The sequence below is a fragment of the Musca vetustissima genome, unplaced genomic scaffold, assembly GCF_032173495.1.
Source record: "Musca vetustissima isolate MV318-11 ecotype Yass unplaced genomic scaffold, APGP_CSIRO_Mvet_v1 utg1603, whole genome shotgun sequence".
Lineage (NCBI taxonomy): Eukaryota > Metazoa > Arthropoda > Insecta > Diptera > Muscidae > Musca > Musca vetustissima.
Window position 1 is genome coordinate 252,209 of NW_026884791.1, and position 21,493 is coordinate 273,701.

Here is a 21,493-nt window from a genome sequence, read left to right on the forward strand (position 1 = left end):
AAACTGTAAATTCGCATTTTGGATTCTCGGTGAGAATTCCATTACAATTTTTGTTTCAAATCAATACAAATTACGATTTTTTTTCAAAGAACCTTGCTGCTGTTCTTTACAAACAAATTTTGATCAAAAAATATTTTGCAATGCCTCGTCAAGGAGAGCAATGCAATTGTTTAACAATTTAGTTAGAGCAACTCTGCAATGTTAAAAATATTATTCTACAACAATAATGAATAAATATTAATATATAATAAATAAAAAAATATTGGATACATTTTTGTTAAATTTTTTCTTTGGTTTCTTCAGTTTAGGACTAGATTTGTTGGGCTCCAATGTCAAACCGATGAGCACCGTCAACAAAAATACAACAATTTACATTCATATCAAAAAACAATAACAATTGCATCGATCATCTACGATCGATAATACCATGCACACACCCAACAATTTTGGTGGGTCGATGATTTTTGGTCGCCGTGCAAAAAATCCGGGAATATCGGATTCTCAAACAACTGTTTCCTCCTAGTCAAGTGGTACATGAGTGTGTAGAGTACACTATATACAAATATAGAGCTGTTGTTGTTGGTATCGATTTGTTGGTTGAAAAACAAATATATATATTTGTTGTTTTGGCAAATTACACAATTTCTCAGTGACGTCGTCACCTCCGACAAAATATGTATGCGAAGGTGGCGTCACAATTAAATACAAATTAGTAGTAGTAGACCGAGCAAGAGAGTATTGAGCGAGAGCTAGAGCATCACCTGCAGTAGTGTAACATTCCTGGCTCCTCGCCATGATTGTTTTGTGAGCATTTCAAGATAATTCTCTCGTTTCTGCTACAACAGTCGTCACAATACGACGTCAAATAAACAAACACATATGCTTATATATATATGTATGTAGGTAGGGATGATGCACGGCAAAGATGTTCTAATTTTGACGATTGGCGGCCAACAATCGCTGGGCAACCTCCTCGGGCGAGAGAATTTCACCTGCGTCAACGGGCGCATAATAAGCGGAGGCCTCATCAAATTCGCTGGCCGTCGCTTTGGGTGGCATCGTCGTGTAGAGCGCATAGTGCTCAGCTTCCGTTAGATCCATGCTGGGGTCAAGTTCAACATTGAATTTGCCATCGGCCAAATTACGCAAACCCTCACGATCCGCAATGGCTACCAACTCCATATTGCCATCAGTTATGGGTATTTGAGCCTGCTCCAGGGCAGATACTGTGTTCTGGTCCAATGTGTTCGCCAATGTTATTGTACTGGCATGTGAATATTCCTCGTCGGGATATAGGGTGCCCTTTAGAGGAATGTGAATAACATCGGCATTAGTGTGATACAATAGGCGACGTTTACCAGATACGCTGCTGACGCTACGAGCCACCGGTTTGCCAACTTTCTCCGTTGTTTTCGAAGGCGAACTGGGGAAGGAGGGTGGTTGTAGCGATTTTGCCGATCGCAACGATGACCGATGATTATCCTTCAGATCGAAATAGCTAATACTGGGCTCTCGGCTTGCATCGGGACTTGCAGCTTTCGATCCAGCCTTGGAAGCTCCTTTTGATCCAGTCTCCAGGTCGCCTGCTTGGCTTAGATCAGACTTACTCTTGCGTCGTGAAAACAATTTCGAAAAGAAGCCCGACTTCTTTTGCCGTGGTAAAGTATTGCTGGAGCCGGGTTTTTGGGGTAAACGTTTTGTCGGAGGTAATTGGTCGGCTTGTTTGGTAATTAATATCGGAGCCTGTTGCCTCATTTTACGTCCGGCGTCGTCAATATTAGCTTCAATCGAACGATTTTCGGCGTTGCTGTCTTGCTTGCGCAGACGTTTTGGTGGTAGTGGTGGAACCTTTTCCTGTTCCACTGCGGTTACATGCATATGGGGTGATGATACGGTTCTTGGGGGAGCCGGCCGTGGTGGAGAAGGTTGCTGCTGAACTATATCTGGAGTACTGGCAGCTGCTGCCGGACTAGATTTAACCTCGACGGGATCGTAATTACTGGAATCGCCACCGATATCCGTTTGAATCGATGTCGGCGGTGAGGGTGGCATGATATTATCAATGGGTATTGTAATGGGATTCTTGAATGCGATCTGTAAACTGCTGTAGGTGGCAGCATCATCAAAGCTGTCATCGACATCCATGGCTGTTTGGCCGCCATCAACCAGACCTGTGGTCGGTTCAGGGACACACGCATCAATGCCGTTAAGTTCGTTGAGCAGAGCATTGTTGTAGGTATCGCGTCGTACAACGTGTTCCGTATAGATTTCATCCAGTTCAGCCACTTGTTCCAACAGATCGCTTAACGTTTTGTCCTCAGATTCATTGCCACCAGTTGTTGGCTGGTCTTGTTGCTGCATCTCGTTGGCCTGTATCCATTCGTTGATTTTCTCATTGGCATTCTGTTGTTGTTGTTCTTGGCCGGTTGCAGTTTCATGGGGGAGACTTTGCTGTTGATTCTCTTCGGTGTTTATGATCTCCACCACTTGTTGCATGGCGCTCAACTGCTCTTGCTGTTGTTGCTGCTCTAACTCTCGCATCTTTTCGTCGATAATTGTATCGATTTCTTGCTGGCTACGTCGTTTGGATTCCTCGTCGTCGTCGAGGCGTTCGTCACACGGTTCGTTCGTCAAAGTCTGTTCGGTCGTCTGGTCGGAAACAATTGTTTGATTTTCTGATGACTGTTGCTCGCTAGTCGGGGTATTCAGGTCAATGACCTCCATTGCTGGTGTGTCTACCTGTTGTTTCTCACCACCGGCAACACTCAATATTTCTTGGAATATATCGTAGTCGGGTTTCCTCTTGAGGTTCCGACGCAAATCCAAAAATCGTTTCCTACCTGAATCAAGTGGTACATATTCGAATGGAAGCGGTTCACTGGTGACGCCATCCGAGGGCCGCTTCAGCTGTATGAAGACCTGCAATAATGGAGTTATGAGTATTGTAAAAATGTCGGTTCATCTCTCAGCTTCGCATACCTTAGCGGGTTCCGTTATATCTGTCCTTTGATAACGAGGCGTTTTAAATGCTATGGCAGTCTGTTTGTGTACATCGGTATGTTGAAATTCTCCGTATGCCTCCCAGACTAATTGGCCATTCTTCTCCTCGAAAAAACGCACGGCAATATCTTCTTTGGCTACTTTTTCACACAGCAGAATGATCTGTGTGTTGCCCAGCACGCTGGCGGAACAACTGCACAGACGACAAATGACAAGGTCCGACATGGCTTTCTTGTCGTATATAGGTTCCGAGACCACTGGCGGAAGTGGTTGTGTGAAACGTCCCTTTTGGTCGCTCTCCATAAACACTTGGAAACACAACCGAACTGAGTTCAGATCAATACTTGAAGGATGAAATCTATGCGAAAATCCAGCTGAAATGAAAGGGAGTTGAGTTGAGTCGTTGCGATTCGAAGGGCAATTCGAAGTTGATGACTTACTCTTGAATGGATCTACACGAATTTCTTCGCGTGCCTTGAGAGCTGCTTCGATGTCCTTCTTTTTGACACATTGTATGCCCAAATTGCTGAACACAGCTCTCATTGTTTCCGAATTAATCTCTAAGGTACAAACGCCCTTCTTGCAGCCTTCCTTTCCAACCAGATTGTGTGGATGAGGCCTGTAAATAAGGCGAAAGTAGAGAAGAGAAATCATGTTATTGAAAAGTATATATGGTCTTGGTTCAAAGGCTTCTCTTACCGGTAGGGCTGATCTTTGGTGACACAGGAAACAACAACTACGGCACGCCCTTTGTAGCCCACAATTTCAATGGTGGGGTATGTTTTATTCTCGGGCGTTGAGTTAACACCTGGTATTGAACCGGCTGAGCGACCCTCACATTCGTAACGGAATCTCAGCGCTTTACCGGCCGGCTGTTCTGTTATCTTGACGTAGGGCTTCTTGCGCATATTTTTGTTAACAGCATTGGGACCTTGTTGCTGCTGCTGTTGTTGTTGCTGCTGTTGCTGCATACCATTGTAATTGATATTTTGTTGCTGCTGTTGTTGTTGCTGTTGCATGGAATCCATATTTGGAGCGTTGGGATTTATTGCAGTTGCTTGGCCACCACCTCCTCCTCCACCAGCTAATAAGTTACTATTGCCGGGATTTTGGTACATGAAATGTCTAAATAATTAACTGAAACGAAAAGCAAATACGAAATGTTCGATTTAGTCAAATCCGGCGAAGCCAATGTGACCTACTATGGCAGTAAAATTTTTGCAGATTTCAGTATGAGTTTTCTCCCATTTTCTTGTGTCGAAACACCACCACTCGTCTACACCGATGATGAATATTTTCTAAATATAGCCGATGCTACGTCGACCACAAAACATAAAATAATCGCTTTCCTTGGGCAGGCAACTGGTGCCGAAAGTCGAAGCAATTCTAAATTCTATAACTAAGAAAATTGCCACAACGTACTTGTCTCCTCTCCTCGCCTTTTCTCTCACTCTCTGATTCGGTGTTTTACTCGGATGGGGTTGTGGATGCCAGTGGTGATGGTGCTCTGCGATGATCACGATGCAAAGTGTCGAAAGATACTAAAAAATTAGCACAAACTCAGAACATTTCGGACTAAAACAATCCACCACCTTCGACCACCGCCAATGGCAGATCAACAACAGACATTTGGCACACAATCTTGGCGATTCTCTCTGATATTCTCCCATAGCGTTCTGTCTGTCGGTCTGTCTGTCCGCCCGAATCTTCCATTTGGTAAACCACCAATTGTGTATATAATTTTGTTTGCGTCTATTCTAAATTAATTAAATATATATGTATGTACGTATTTGTGAACTAATAGGTTTGGACAGACACAGAAAGAACAACAACAACAATAAAATAATTGCAAGGTAACAAACAGGTAAAATGTAATCAAAACATATTTATTTAATTTTTTTCTTAAATAAAACCTAAGAGTTTAAATTTGGTGTTGAGATCCATGGTGTTACGTGTTCGCCGATCTGCATGGAATAGAACTAATACACTAGTCTACACATTGAATGGGTTTAAAAAGATAATTATAATTAAAAAGAATTATATGCCAGATAGAGAATAAATAAAATGTGAAATGTGCTGATTTTGACGATATTGCATACCGTTTTCTGTCTGAAGTTTCAACGATATTCCAATTCGGAATAATAAATTCAGAGTGTTCTTTGACAGACTTATACAAAGGATCAGAATAAACCAACTCGCACATGGGCGTTAAGTGGACATTTATCAACTGCTAGATGGATGACAAAGACGATTCTGAGCCCCTGGGAACTAGTGTGGCTATATCTTCTGGAATACCGAAAATCGGTTTGTACCGCTGCGTGTAACATTTTCCTATATTTGTATTTTTACAAATATGTTTCCTACCCACAGGGAACAATATATGTTAATGTATACCAAAGGGTATATCGTCAGCTAAAATGCAAAAAGGCGTAAGTAACAAAAAATTGAAAATTGAATTTTTGAATGAATATTTGTGAATGTCAATAAACTACATTTGTTGACAAAGTTTTACACGTCTGCGGTCAAAAAAGGAGCTTCTGTTAACAAAAAAAAAAAAAACAAAAAGATGTAACTAAAAGTGGGTTTATTTGATAAATGCAAAAATGCGTAACTAACAAAAATTCAAATTTTTACTTAATTGTTATGACTGCCATTAAACTAAATTTGTTAAAAAAAATTATAGTCTATTATTCGTTATATGCAATATCACCCTGCCGGGCATACTTTTTCATTTCACATGACATGTTTATAGTTTTCATTCAAAACAGTTTTTTGCTTCTCCTACACAATTATGTTTTTGTTAGTTACGCCTTTTTGCATTCTAGCTAACGATATGTATATTGTCACTGAGAAAAGTCTATTCTATTGGAATATGTGGATAAGACTATTATAATTTAGGCGAAACTATTTTATAAACACTATACCAATTATACTGAGCACATTTCCATCGGATATTCAACCCAAGTGGGATAACTACATGTCATAATGCAATCGAATTTGTATAAAAATGAGAAAAATCCTTAAAAATCGCAATAACCAAACTATTTTGTGCAATTATTATAGTGACAATAATTTACAAAGAATGTAAAATGTGTCTAAGATTGTCAAAATACCGAACATTTGTACGTGCGTGTTATGACGAAAATTGGTCACATATTAATATTTTTGTTAGATATTTTTATTGCGTATACCTGGAAAATTTGAATTTTATCGGAATTAGAATTTTATTCTAATGATGAAAATATAGGATATAAACTAAGTAGAACAGGTGGTTGATTATGTTCAAATTAAGAAAGTGAAAGAATGCTACATTTTAGGACCACAATATTCGATAATATATATATATATATATATTTAACTCGTGTAAGTTCTAAATTAACAGCAAGAAATGTCGCATTTGAGAATTATTAATGTTTACTGTAGAACATTGTATTTTATTCGCTCTTGGTCAGTTCACGTTTCCAAATTCGTTCACTTTGACACAGAAAAAGGAACAACTCAGAGAATAAGACATATTTGAAACAAACAATAAAATATATATCCGTTGCTCTTTTTAATGTTCTGTATGAAACGTACGACAATTTTCCTCTTTTAGCTCCGGAAAATTGGATAAAAATAAAATTTTGCGTAACTTGTGGCTGAGTAGAAAACACAAACAGACAAATCGTCACAGAGGGGAAATGACTTTCAGACAACTAACTGCACATTTATGAGACAAACATGGACTGTGGATTCGAATGGCCCCACGTATGATCAGTCGACACCAAAGTGACTGAAAATCTTTTTGGATTTTTTTTCGTTGCTGTTTTCTTTTTGTGACTATTTCGGTGCTCGGCGTATTTTCAACTTTGGCTAAATGAAACGAATGTTTATTTTATTTTTTCGTCGATGTTTTGGAATAGACCCGATATTGTGTGTATACTATGGGGTGGTTTTGTTTATATGTAAACGTACATATATATTTATACGAGCTACTTCCAATGCCTTTATTCTTTTTGAATGTGATTTGTATTTATCGAAAACAAAAAATCTACAGCTTCTGGACTGATTGTTTGTGTTGGCTGGTGAAGCAAATTGCTTACACATTTTCGTATAGAAATGTAAAATATATTCAAGGCTAAAGAAGTCAAATAGCCATATATACAGAAAGAGAGAATTTGAATGTTTCAAATTTTGTAATGGTTTTCATTGGATGTAAATATTTCTCTGAAAATGGTCTTGAAAAGTATGGCAAATTCACGAATTGGACTAAAGCTAATATATTAAATATATTTGAATATATTAAAGGGCCGTGATGCAGCCCATAAATGAATCGTTTATTTTGAAAATTGTTTAAGTCTATTTTAGATTCTGCTACAAATCTTGGTTTTCTAGAAAAGTTTACAAAACATATTACGTTATACATATATACAAAGCAACAAACAAAATTAATACCACTTGGCAATATATTTGAAAAAAAAAAACAAACCCAATCCTTTAATCATTAACGACTCAAATAATAATACACATTTTGATAATTAAATACATAAAAATACATAAAAATATGATACCATTCACCACTTTGGGTATATTCAACAGATGGAATCCTAACAGACGTCGCATTTTTGAAGGACCATTAACATGAAATTAAACATGTCATTCTGCAACCTATACTAAATTTTGGTCAGATATAGAGTTGCTTCTTACAATGGGACAAAATTATGTAAATAAATTTAAATCAAAATATCGAAATCTAAACCGATTTCATCGAAACTTAACCAAAGACATAAAAGTATAAAGATAGGACAATTGATACGTAGACAATTTCCAATAGATGGATTTTCCTCTGTTGTTACGATGTCATAACAACAGAGCAAACAATATTAAACGTTTTTAGTGCTATAGCGTAAGCTTATAAAATAAAAACATATATTTTGAGTGCAGACCTCTGATTTTATTCACATTTTATACACACATAATCACGTATTTGCGTTTTTATTGTTAACATGCCTCTGTTATGCCTGATTCCCCCTGGATATTTTTTCATAAACTATTTTGTCAAAATGCATTTTGTCGAGTCTTTACGGTTTTTATGTCTTTGAATGCATTTTGTCGAGTCTTTATGGTTTCTATGTCTTTGTCTTTGACTTTGTTAGGTTACACTTATTTCAATTTACATAAAATCGGACGAAAATATATATTGGAGTTATATCGAAATCTGAACCGATTTTCGCGAAATTTAACACACATCATTCTAGACTTAATTCACTGCTAGTATGGAAAACATATTTAATTATTTTATATCTGGCACAGAGAGTTTTTAATGTCTAAAAAGTACCCATGCAAAAATTTGTCGACATAGGTCAGAAAACGTAGACCTATGCCGACCTAGCTTCCATTTTGAGTTTTTGCCCAAATATTGGGTATAAACTATTTAACTGCCGAAATGGGATCTCTGGGCCCATGTTTTGATATAGCGCCCATATATCCATTCCTCTTGATTTAAGGGGACCCCCCATTCTCGGGTTGAAAACATTTAATTTTGTATTTTGATTTAATTCAAATATAAACTAATTCAATTTCTATGAAATTTCTCAAACTTTAAACGCAGTTTTCTCCTTAAGGTGTTTTTAATACATTATCCACATTTTACAATCAAGTTGGCTTAGTTTGACACAGATAGTTCTCAACTTGTCGACGTAAGTCCACATATTCCGGTTGTCCCCCATATAAATGTATCCCCATTTGAAATATTTATTTATGACATTGCTATATCGATTAATTTTGTTGAAATATGACGATCAGTGTAATAAATGTTGGAGCCTCAGAATATAGTTGTGTGGGGCATAAATTCAATATAAGTCAAACTATGAAACTACTACTGATGATCAAGTAAGTACGACTTAGCCTAACGTCTAGCAATCTCCGCAACATGTCCAACATGTGTATGGGCATTGTTTTAAAATATTGACCAAATGGTAAATATTTATAAATAAATGCGTTTGTGTATACAAAAAGCTTTTTTTAAAAACAAAAATATTTATATGTACTACAAATACAAATATTCGCACATGTATTGGTATTTTGTTAGTGGGTTGACACTTTTTGGCAACAAATACGTTTAATTACACAAATCGGAAATGACGAAATTTTAAAAACATGTACATACATAATATGTATGTATGTAAAATTTTCTTGGGAAATTACTATCAGAAAGATCTCTCTCAGAAGAGAAACAATCAAATTGAATAGTCACCATGCTATATACCATGGATCTTGAACGCTTTACGGTCAGATGTTGACCACAGATAACAAAATGTTTTAGAGCTTAAATCTAATATATGGCTAGTAAATATATATTTATACAGCACTGTTCTACAGGACATTATGCCTTTGTGGATATGTTTGTAACTTGCAAAAGGAAACGAAATAGACCGACTAAATTTCTAGGTCGAATGTGTCCGATTGATATGAAGTATTGCATTACGTACCGTATTGAGTCTACACCTTTTTCAAATGTTATTCCAAACATTTCAATTGCAATTCGAGAATTTCATTTGTAATTCAAAAATTCTATTTGCAATTCATAACATTTCAGTTGTAATTCGAGTATTTTATCGGCAATTCACAACAATTCATTTGTAATTTTAAACTTTTCATATGTAAATCAAAAAATTACATCTGAATTTTTAAGAATTTCATTTGTAATTTGTATATTTTTATTTGAAATTCAATGAATTCAATTTGAAATTCATAAAATTTTACTTGTAAATCATAATATTTCACTTGTAATTCGTAAAAATTCATTTCAAATTCGAATAAAATAAATAAATTGAACAATAAGTGGGGTAGATTTTTTTATGTAGTGACATTAAGGTCTGTCAATAATCTATATAAATTAAATTTAAATACATACATTAAAGTTCATGATGCAAAAAAGTATAAAGTATTTAAAATTATAAAGTATATTACATTAATATCTACATACATTATTACCCACCTTAATGTGTTACACATATTTTGGGTGTTTCTCATAACATTTTTCCAATTTAAAATGAAATGTTATTAATTTCAAATCAAATATTACGATTTTCAATTGAATTTATTTGAAAGTTGGATGGAATTTGATGAATTTCAAATGGAATTTTAGTAATTTCCAATGGAATTTTACGAATTTCAAATGGAATTCTGTAAATTTCAAATGGAATTCTGCGAATTTCGAAAGGTGTTCTATGAATTACAAATGAAATTCTCGAATTACAACTGAAATGTTATGAATTGCAAATGGAATTCTCGAATTGCAAATTGTATGTTATGAATAACAAATGGAATTCTCGAATTACATTTGAAATGTTTTGAATAACATGTGAAAAAGGTGTAGAATGATATGTGTTAAGCTTTGAATAAAGTATAAAAACTCTAAACTCTCAAGGTTTGTCCGAACGAGATTAATTATAGAATTTTCGTTTTTTTATGTGGATTTTGTCTGATAGACAAGTTATGATATAATCTTGTGGCCAATGTTGCTGGAATCTGGAAAATTGTTTTCCTGTTTTTCTTTCAAAAAATTTCGAGTATTTTATTTTTTTTTTTTTTTTTTGTAGTAGAAATTACTACTATTCCAATGGTGTTTGTATGGTTGGTTGTACATGTATCCGTTTAGAAACTATGGTCAATCTTGTAGCAAAGCGAATAGGAGGCTTTTTTGGGGTAAGTTAAGAACCTTTTTTAAGGATATAACCACATTTGCCAACAGAAGTGACTGTAATTCTGTTTGATTGGAAAAGATAATTCTCGAATTATGTTTCGTATTACGATGGACAAATTTGCTTTAAATCGGGTTAGATTTAGATGCAGCTCATATATATATATATATATATATATGTTATTGATCACGTGATCAATACATATATTACAATAGATTTACAAAGCGAAACACCTTACATTATTTTGGCATTTGTGTTATCTTCAAATTCACATGACGTGAATGACTAGAATAGCAAAAAAAAAAAAGAAAGAACTATCTGCAATTTACAGCCATAAAAAGACAAACTGATTGGTGTCTGTTGTGAGTTCTGATTGAAAATGAAACATGTCTGTCTATCGAAGAACACTTACACTGCAATCTCAGATTCATTTATTGCAGTAGCTACTACTGACTACTGCCACTACTGTCACAATCGCTGTTGTTTGCTTTTATTTTTATTGCTTTGTAATCAAACAATCGATCGATCGGTGGGCCGGACGAACGGGAAATTTTATTTTATTGCAGGTCTAATCAAGCAGTAAATCGCGTATCGGGTCTATGTGTGATTTAACATTAGACGTTTATTTCTGCTTGTATTTATTTTATTTTTCTTTTGAGTTAAATAATCAACAAGTATTTCTTTGTTCCGTTCAATGAGATTTTCATTCACTTTTCATTCACTACAAATGTGTATTTTCCGCTTTGCACAGAGTATGAAAAGAAACACGTCCGCCGGTAGTCTCTTGAGATTAAGAACTAAAGGAACGGAGGCATTTTATATTTCGAATACGTCGATCCGAGAATTCGATGGCGATGGCGGCGGTCTCTTTGGCTTTTAATGCGACATTAATTGTTTGACCAATGGAACGTCAAGTTTGGTCAACTGATTTCAGTGCCAAAATTTTACACTCAAAGAAAAAACAAAATAAGCTCACAAAAATATAGGCAAGCAAAAACAAATACATCTGCGTGATGTTATTCCTATGCCTCTGTGTGAGTACATCTAGATTTATTCCAATAGAAGAAGAAAAAAGCATTCGTAAAATGTATGAATGAAAAATACTGGAAGCCTGTGTGATTTCGTTTTGGGCCTTTACAACAAATTGAGGGAATTTAATGAGTATTGAAAGGTTTCTTGTATGTATGTAAGAATCGATTTGAAGATCGCAATGTTTTCCTGTATGTCAAACAATTTTTCTGATTTTTGGTAAGATTTTCATAAAGACTTCAACAATCTTTGAAAATAATCAATAAACAATATGTCAATTTGATGTTTGGTATTGAAAATGTAATAAATCGACCCAATTTTGAATAGCACCCTTTTTTTAGGAATTTATAAGGATGAACCGCATTTTCCAACCGAAGTAACTGTAATTTGGCATCCCGTTTATTGGAGAGGGTAAACACAGAAAAAATTCAATATAGGTTCACATTTTAAAAGTTTCAGCACCCATTTGAGTAATTTAATATTATATTTTTTATGAGGATACAAAGCTCTGTCGCATGAGGCAAGAAGAAAAGGAAGACAAGGAGCTCGACTTTGTAGTGTTTTTTTCGCAAACCTTGGTTAAAGGAAATTTCATCCATAACATCCATAATGGGAGTATTACTTTTGTCATGCCGTTTACAATACATCGAACTATCAGTCGGATACCCCATAAAGATTAAATCGTTCGCTATATTAAATACTACTCCCACGTTTTGTTATAATTCCATATAACGCTACCCGTATAAGAAACGGCCGTAATTTGGCATAGCAGGTCCTTAAGGAATCCTCACACCATTCTCGGTGTTAAAAAGTTTAATTTAGTTTTTCGAAACTACTCTAATTCAAGAATGTCCCTACAAAATTTAAAGTGAAAATCTCAAGAACTCTTGAAGATATAACAGATTTATTGTGTCAGCATCAAGTGACAGCAAGAGTGATTCTCAAACTTTAAACGCATTTTCCCGAAGCAGTGTTTTTACGAATGGTGGGCACGATAACTCAAAAACTAATGCCCAATCGGTTTCAAATTTTGACACGTCTCTCTGGGAGTGTATAGCTAACGTATGAACTAGGACAAAGCCAATCTGCGAAGAACGTCCAACGTCCAATCCAATCTGCGAAGAAGGTTTGTGTTCAACAATAGGCGATGTCCAAAAACTTTTTTCAAAGGTGCGCCATTTTGTTAATTTTTGAGCGAAGTCAATAATCCTAGTTCATACGTTGGAATTTCCGGATTCCGATGTCCCAGTAAGGAGTTATCATGCTCGCCATCAAAAATAAGGACATTCCTTTAATCACCAAAAACAACAACTAAACAGCAACAACCAAATTTTGTAAATCAGTTTTCTTCTCTTTTAAATCTTCAATTATATATGTGTAAAGTTACAAACTTTAACATGCATTGGTATTCATTTACCAGCCCAATGAAAATCTTGAAAATTTAAAATCGAGAATGGGGGAGGTCCCCGTAAAGGGCAAAAACATATTTGCAGAACATTTACCATATTTATCAATGTTTTGCAAACACCCCCACATTTTTGTTATTAGATATTATGTTTATGGTCCTAGGCGAATTTCTGTCCGAATTTGGCAATAAGTAGTCGTTCTAGGATTTTGGTAGAAAACATTTTCTTTACAGAATATGTTTTCGCAATGTATAAGGTCCTAGCCGAATTTTTCAAAGTAAATGTCTGCGATATATTATTTCGTTTTCTTACAAAAAAATCTGGTAGACAATTTTCAATATATATTTTGACACGGCCCCTTTCCATATTAGATATTTTTAATGAGTCCCCCATAATGGAGGATATATAAAGTTCGGCCCGTACGAATTTAATGACGACTTTTTGGTTTATGCATAACTTAATCGCCATATATTAACGATGCTATATAATAGTAAACCAAAATAAATCATTTGTTAGTAATATATGCAAAACACTCATTGGAGTGGCAATGAGGTTCTGAATGCCATTTTATTTCACTGAATCTGTATATATCCCAAAATTATGTCCTAAATTGAAATATTCCATACAAATTTACTTACATTTGCAGAAATATATATATAATTGTTTCACATTATGTCCTGGTAAATGATCTGAAAGAAAATAAAAAAAACATTGTTTATCAAATATTTCAATTGTTGTCGAATTCCAGTTTTTTTTGTTTGGTTTCGTTTTATAATATAATGTTCCATTCATCGCTGAAATATCTTGAAAAGATGATATTTAGTAGCGGTCACGCATTCGATGGATGAACTCGAAAATATTTTTCCAAAGAATTTCCCTCGAAAAATATAAAATAAAAATAATTTTCATATGAATCACGCTGCTCGTGCAAAAATTCATTGAGAAAATCTATTCACTAGAAACAGATAGATACAAGAAGCCACCATACCTTTATTTATACATACGTATTTAAATGTATGCTAATTTGTGTGTATACATACGTATATATTCGCGGGAGTATATCGAAAGAATTTCTTCTCCTTATATACCGATTAAGAAGTATATAAATATCTGTTCATAATTTCACTGCGATTTCTGTGCAAATACAAATGTGTGTGTTCGCCGAAAACAACACAGATTGCAAAAAACAAAACGCAAACATCACCATATAGTCCTCATAAATTTAAATTTATAGATATGTATGTGTGTGTGCATATTTTTTGTTAATAAGAAAAACAACTTGTTAACAAATGTTAGAGTAGAACATTTTAATACGATTCTAAAATAATGCTCTATCTAAATCCCATGACCCACATGGAATTGTACTACCCTGCAGTGAATGATTTTGAAATTGTTATGGCTATGCAAATTGACAATTTTTTAATAAGCTTTCAACATAACCCAAAATATTATGTTACTGTGAATTTAGGTTTGAAAGCGTATCCAAAATCCTCAAAATGCCGAACATGGAGGAGTATACCTAACAGTGGTCCAATATTGCTAATTTTTAGTAAAACGATCAATTGCCTTATGACAACCCAAGATAATGTATATAATTACATTTAGAATCGAAAAAGAAAATATTTCTATCGCTCCCAGTAGTTTTTGGCGTACCCTGTATATATATATATATATACTCATATATCTGTCTTAAGATTATTGGACATTAACAATTATTTTGGAAAAAGGCCAAAAAATATGGGAATTTTGAATAAACAAATAAACCTCTCTACATTCTTGTACATGTACGTGAGTACGTACATACACAAATGTTGATATTCATTTAGAAGCGTATACAGTATCCTCCACTAATTGGCTATTGAGTACAATTCGGTTTATTTGAATTCTTCAATAAAGCCCCACACCAAAGAATATCGCTTGTAATGGACTGTTTTTTTTTTCAAAATATTCGAAGTTGTCTATACCACGAAACCTTCGAACAAAAATATTTATATCCTACACAACTATGTTGTCAGGGTATTACAGCTTTGTGCAGCCCCAAGAGTGTGTAACGCCGCGAAATATTGGTCCTAGACCCACCTTTAAGTATACCGATCGTCATATATCGAATAGCTGAGTCGATCTAGACATGTGTGTCCGTCCGTCTGTCCATTATAATTTGTAAACACGATTGCATGTAGAATGGGTTCTGGCCAATGAAGACCCCTATTGATTTTGGTAAAGACCGGTTACTATTTATGAAATGGACAAAAAACATTATTTTTGTCTGATTTTCTGGTCGCTCCAGAGGTCGCAATTATGGTCCAAACTTTGAATTTTAACATTGAGAAGCAGTTCGGGCCAAAGAATAATCATGACTGTTTTGATAAAGATCGGTCAATATTTAGCGGGTCATATGGACCCTGAACTTTGTGTGAAAAATTACAACATTTGTATTCTTTAGCGTATGTCCCTGAAGGACATAGACCGGAGAATATGATAGAATATATTGCCGTATGTACTCGGATGTGGGAGTTACACTCAAATATTTACGGGTGCTTACGTATTCTGATATTATTTAGTAACCCACTGATCGCTTTAAAATGTTCAATGAGGTCTCAGTTATTGTCAACGCCTATAGTTTTCAGTGACGATCAGATAATAATTTTAAAATAAAGTGGACCGAACACTTAATGTTTTGTGTTTTTTCGAGTCGATCTATTGGCCACAAGAAGAATATCACAACACAACCCACGGTGAAGGGAATATGGACAAGTAATTAGAAGGACTGTAATATTCGGATAATATATCAGTGAGGTTCTATTGACCCCTAATCGGTCAAGAATGGGCAACTATACTGCTCTGCTCACTAGTTTTTTTTATTATTTTGTTCTTAAGTGTCTAAATTCTTTGAAATATATATTTTCCTTTCTTTCTGCGTATATCACACATATCAAATACAAAAATTGATTTTATTTTATTAACTATATATCAAAACCAAAAATATGAGTTTAAACATTACCCACATTTTAATAATGTCGCTTATAACGGCTATCGCTTATAACGACCAAATTCGTCGGTTAATCCAATCCAAATGATTGTAGAAAATGAACATATTTGGAGAATTTTCCATAATGGACAACTGCTTAAAGAGATTATACGCTGACATTTTTCGACTAAAATATGTCCAAAAAGAACTACGAAGTGATAAAATCATAAAACTTCGAAGAAAATGTGTGGAAATCCATATATCATTAAACATATATTTTGCAACATTTTCGCGGTTTTTTTCTCAAAATGTTCCTTCTTTAAAATCTTTCCACTCCAATAATAGACAACTGAAATTAATTTTGAGTCAATTCGGTCCAGCCTTTCCTTCAACATAATTTTGCGAGATTTTCGTGGATTTTTCTTCAAATATTATTTCATAAAAACCTTCTCACTGCAATTACCGACAATTGAAACCCATTTTGAGTAAAATCGGTCCAGCCGTTCTTAATTGATGAGTTACTATACATTTTTATTCCATTTTTATATATATATATATATATATATAGATTTTTTAAAAGTGTATACAAATTTTAAATTTTTATAGTGTCCGTCCGTCCGTCCGTCCGTCCGTCCGTCCGTCCGTCCATCCCTCTGTCCATTATAATTTGTAAACACGATACATGCCACAGTTATGGACCAAACTTCACGAAATTTTGTAGGATGGGTTCTGGCCAATGAAGACCCCTATTGTTTTTGGAAAAGATCGGTTAATATTTAGGGGATGAAATGGACCAAAAACTTTATTTTTGTCGGTTTTTCTGGTCGCTCCAGAGGCCGAAATTACGACCCAAACGCCGCGAATTTTTGCATGGAGAAGGGGATCAGGCCAAAGAATAAGCATGCCTGTTTTGATAATGATCGGTCAATATTTAGCGGGTCAAATGGACCCTAACTTTTGTGTGAAAAATGACAAAATTTGTATTCTACAGCGTATATATTTACCACTGAAGGACATAGACCCGAGAAGTTGATAGTATATCCAAGAGGAGTGGTTGACCATTAAATTGATACCAATTATATTGTCGTAGGTACTCGGATGCGGGAGTTACACTTAAATATTTACAGGTGCATATATTATTTAGTAACCTATTATCACACTGGAGGGCGGAAATATAGCGATGATCGCTTTGAAATGTTCCATGAGGTTCCAGTTATGGTCAAGGACAACGCCTAAAATGTTAGGTGATGATCAGATAATATTTTTCGGATGAAGTGGACCGAAAACTTAATTATTTGTACTTTTCGAGTCGAAAGCCGAACATCACAACACAACCCACGGTGAAGGGAATCTGTACAAGTAATTAAAGGTGTCGTACTGATTATTAGTAACATTTGCTGGCCTCTAGTCATTAAAAAGTGTGTAAATATCGCGAAATATTGCCCAATCTCAGAATATAGAACCACAGAAAGTTGGATATTCATGGAAGTTGTGTAGGGTATCGTATGGTCGGCCCCGTCCGACTATACTGCTCCGCACACTGGTTATTAAAATGTTGTGTTATTTCAGTAAGATTACTATTTTAAATTTTCTAATTGTTTAAAATTAATAGGGAATTTATAGTGAAATTACCAATTTTATACATTTTACACGAAATTACTGATATAAAAACTTGAATATATCCGAGTGTCATTTAGCCACAAACACCTGTAGCTAATTTGCATACATATGTATGTTTATTTGTGTGTGTGTGTGTGTGTATACCTATGCTCCCAATGTGCTATAGGCTAATGCACATTGTGTTTTTTTTTCATTTGATAAACAATTAGATTGAAACGATTCATCAAATAATTGAAATTTCTTTGAATTCTAAAAGTGGACGAATGTGTGCCAAATTGTCGTCGACAAACAATCGCAAACCGATTTTCTTTTATATGGGTGTTGTGATAGACAAACGGATATACATACGCATACATATTATAAGAGTACATATTTACAAATTATGATAATGAATTTGAAACGGAAATGTTATATATCAGTTAGAATATTTTTCAGCAATCAACAAAAACAACAATGTGTTATTGTCCTTTTAATTTACTATAACACACTTTTGGTGCTGGACACACTGAGTTTGTGCATTTGTGCGTAACAGATAAAAACAAAACAATTGTGGCTTCTCTGAATCACTTCCTGATTCTATGTACTTATTTAAATCTCAACAAAGCCACAGAATATATGATATGTGGTATGATAAATCATTTCATTAATAAGAAATAAAATAATCGAACATTTAATATCCTTTAACGTTCAAAATACCTAAAATAGTTCGGAGCAATTATTTCGGGTGCTAAAAGTTTTCTTATCATCCGAGATAACAAAATATCAAATTGCATTTACTTAGGAAGGTCGAATACCTTTATTGTACCATAAATGGGACAGGACCATCATATGTCAAAGCATGAACCTATATTGACATATTTTTGTGAAGAAGTTATATCCCATCTGAGTAAAGGGAATGTTAAATTACAGCCATTTTGGTCGAAAAATACGCTTAGGACCATAAAAATACCTACAATTTTGGGGCCATTTCAAAATATGGTTCATAAATTTAAAATTGTCTGCGCCACTTCTGTTGCCAAACTGACCTTGGACCATTAAAACTCCAAAAATTTAAAGATACCATTATAGGGATTCTATATCAAAATATGGACCTGCTTTGTACATTTTCTACACGGATATTTATCACCAGCAAGAACCCGGATTTTCAAATATCATTTCATTCATTCAAACAAGGAGCGATCTTCATATGTGAACTATACAAAAAAAATTGTTTAATTTTTTTCGAAAAGCATGTCAAATGCGCCTATGACCATTAGAATATCTAAAATTAGGTGGAACCTTAAAATGGAGCCTATATTATACATTTAAAATTTTCTGCCGATAATATTTTCCACGAATCAAATACTTTTCTAAAATAAAATATTTGTTTTCAATTTTCATTTAACCTTTGCACTATGAGCCAGAGATCCCATTTTGTGGCCATTATTACAGCAGTGGGTTTATGAAACCATCCATGGCCACTAATTACAATTGTGAAGTCATTTTTTGAAAATTAATCCCAAAATGGCGGATCAAATATAAGAAAAAAACTAAATATTTCATTTCTTGACAGTATTCAAAATAAGAATAAATCAGCATAAAATCACCAAAAAACAAACATTAGGGGGTAGCCCCATACCCCAAAATGTGGAGCAAAATTCATAATTTTTGGTCAGAATATGTGCTACCCAATTTACTAACTAATTTGGTTGAAGGTCAATTCGCTAGTAAAAAATCAGTTTTAATGTTTTTATTACATTTTAAAGGCAATTTTTAACGACCAATTTTATATTTTATATCCTGGGTGTATTCAATCGTCTCACATTCAATTTATTCAACAATACGACATAAGTAGTTTACAATTACTGAAATTTTTCAAGAAACTTTTTTATTATCGGAGTTAACATATTTTCAAACACTTATGTTTCCATTGTGCAAAATTTCGAAATAGTCGTCTGAGACCTAAAACGAATTCCTAATGTTATTCTAATTAACCGCATGCATATTTCTGCAATGAGTCCAAAGGTAGTTATTATGTTTTGACTCATATCATTTCCAAATAACTCCATCTTCTGTCGTTTAGAAACATTGACGTATACGTATTTAAATGGACCCATTATGTTGTTAGTGTTATGCGACTGGGGCAAGATTTTCAATCAGAATTAATCTCTGCTTAATGTGTGGTATTTTATTTTTTTATTTATTTTTATTTATTTATTTATTTATTTTTTGTTAAAACTCTGTTTTGCAATTCGGTGTCTCTTTTTGTGGTATTCAGCTTTATTGTTATTGTTTCATTTAGTTGTTGTTGTTTGTGTTCATCATGACTGGCGTTGGCGCCAACCAAATAGCGAGCGAATAAATTAAAATTATTTACGAAATTTGTTTATCACCATTGACAGATACCACCGACCGACCCGCCGTCCGATCGCAATACAAAATTCAAATTAGTCGAACTCATTTAGTATTGATCTACGCATTCGAATGAATTAATTTTTTTTCTCTAATCAGATTAACGGTTATTCGCATATCTCCAGCAAGATATTTACGAAGTTCTACTACTATTCCATTTGGTTTTGCTGATAACAAATTCTCAAAAAAAATGTTTGAATATATCAATGATAGGAGATATCATGGCTAAGTAGTTGACATTTGACAATGCTACTGACAATTGTTGTTAGAGCGAAAATTAAAATATAAACTATTTTTAACCATATATATATATATATATATATATATGGAATATTAATATTATCGTTGCGAAGTTGGGATAACCACATCGAAGTATACTTTTTTTGAACATTAATTCATAGCATAGTAAAGTAAACGAGTTGTTATTACATTCTTGCATTCGGGAGATTAAGTACATTATTTCTGCAAAATAAAAGTCCAACCAGTAAGGAAAAACAAGTAGTAAAGTCGGACGGGGCAGACTATATGATACCCTTCACCACTTTGGATAGTGTCATTTGCTTACAATTTGTTATGTACATCGATTTAATGCAAATCTGAATCGGACATCCGTTGATTATTTGTTGACTATTGTGCCCAATGGCCATATTTTGGGTCCTTGGGAGCTATATCCTAATCTGAATCTATTTCAAAACCAGTAAGGAAAGTTGTAAAGTCGGACTGGGCCGACTATATGATACCCTTCACCACTTTGGGTATATTGTACATATGTATCCTTAGAATTGCATGTCAATGTTCCCTCGAAGGAACATACTCATTTAATTTCATTCGGGCAGATTTAAAGTCGTCTACGTACTATGGGACAAATTTATGGAAAACGAATTATAGCAAAATTGATACAACCTATTCGTTACGCCGCACTGTTAAAATGTTTATTTCAATCAGACACTCCTTCGAAGTACATATGGAAGCTATGGCTGCATCTGCACCAATTTCAACAAAACGCAATAACTTCATTCAAGTCTCATTTTGATATGTTGTGAAAAATTCCGTGTTAATCGGACAAACATTAGGAGTTTGGTACACCATTTATGTAAAATTGGACGAAAATATATATGGGAGCTATATCTAAATCTGAACAGATTTTCCCTAAACTCACTACTCATCATTCTATACTCAATTTAGTACGCTATGCCAAATTTCGTGCAAATCGAAAGATATATAAGGACTTTGGTACACCATTTACATAAAAGCGGACGAAAATATATATGGGAGCTATATCTAAATCTGAACCGATTTTGCCCAATTTCAATAGGGTTCGTCCTTGGGCCAAACAAATGAGATGTACAAAATTTCATCCACATCGGATTATAAATGCGACCTGTACTTTGTTT

At 34.4% G+C, this 21,493-nt stretch overlaps 1 protein-coding gene across 2 annotated transcripts in view; it reads right to left on the bottom strand.

The window, feature by feature from the left end:
• Nucleotides 1–930: 930 nt before the first annotated feature.
• The window catches only part of LOC133331800 (embryonic polarity protein dorsal-like), a 199,983-nt gene continuing 179,420 nt past the window's right edge, over nt 931–21,493 (bottom strand). For both annotated transcript variants that reach the window (XM_061540173.1, XM_061540172.1), the window contains exons 2-5: nt 3,700–4,137; nt 3,441–3,619; nt 2,980–3,374; nt 931–2,919 (exon numbers count right to left, since the gene is read on the bottom strand). In XM_061540173.1, coding sequence (XP_061396157.1) covers nt 931–2,919; nt 2,980–3,374; nt 3,441–3,619; nt 3,700–4,118 — 2,982 coding nt within the window. In that variant the 5' untranslated portion in view covers nt 4,119–4,137. The remainder of the gene's footprint in view (nt 2,920–2,979; nt 3,375–3,440; nt 3,620–3,699; nt 4,138–21,493) is intronic.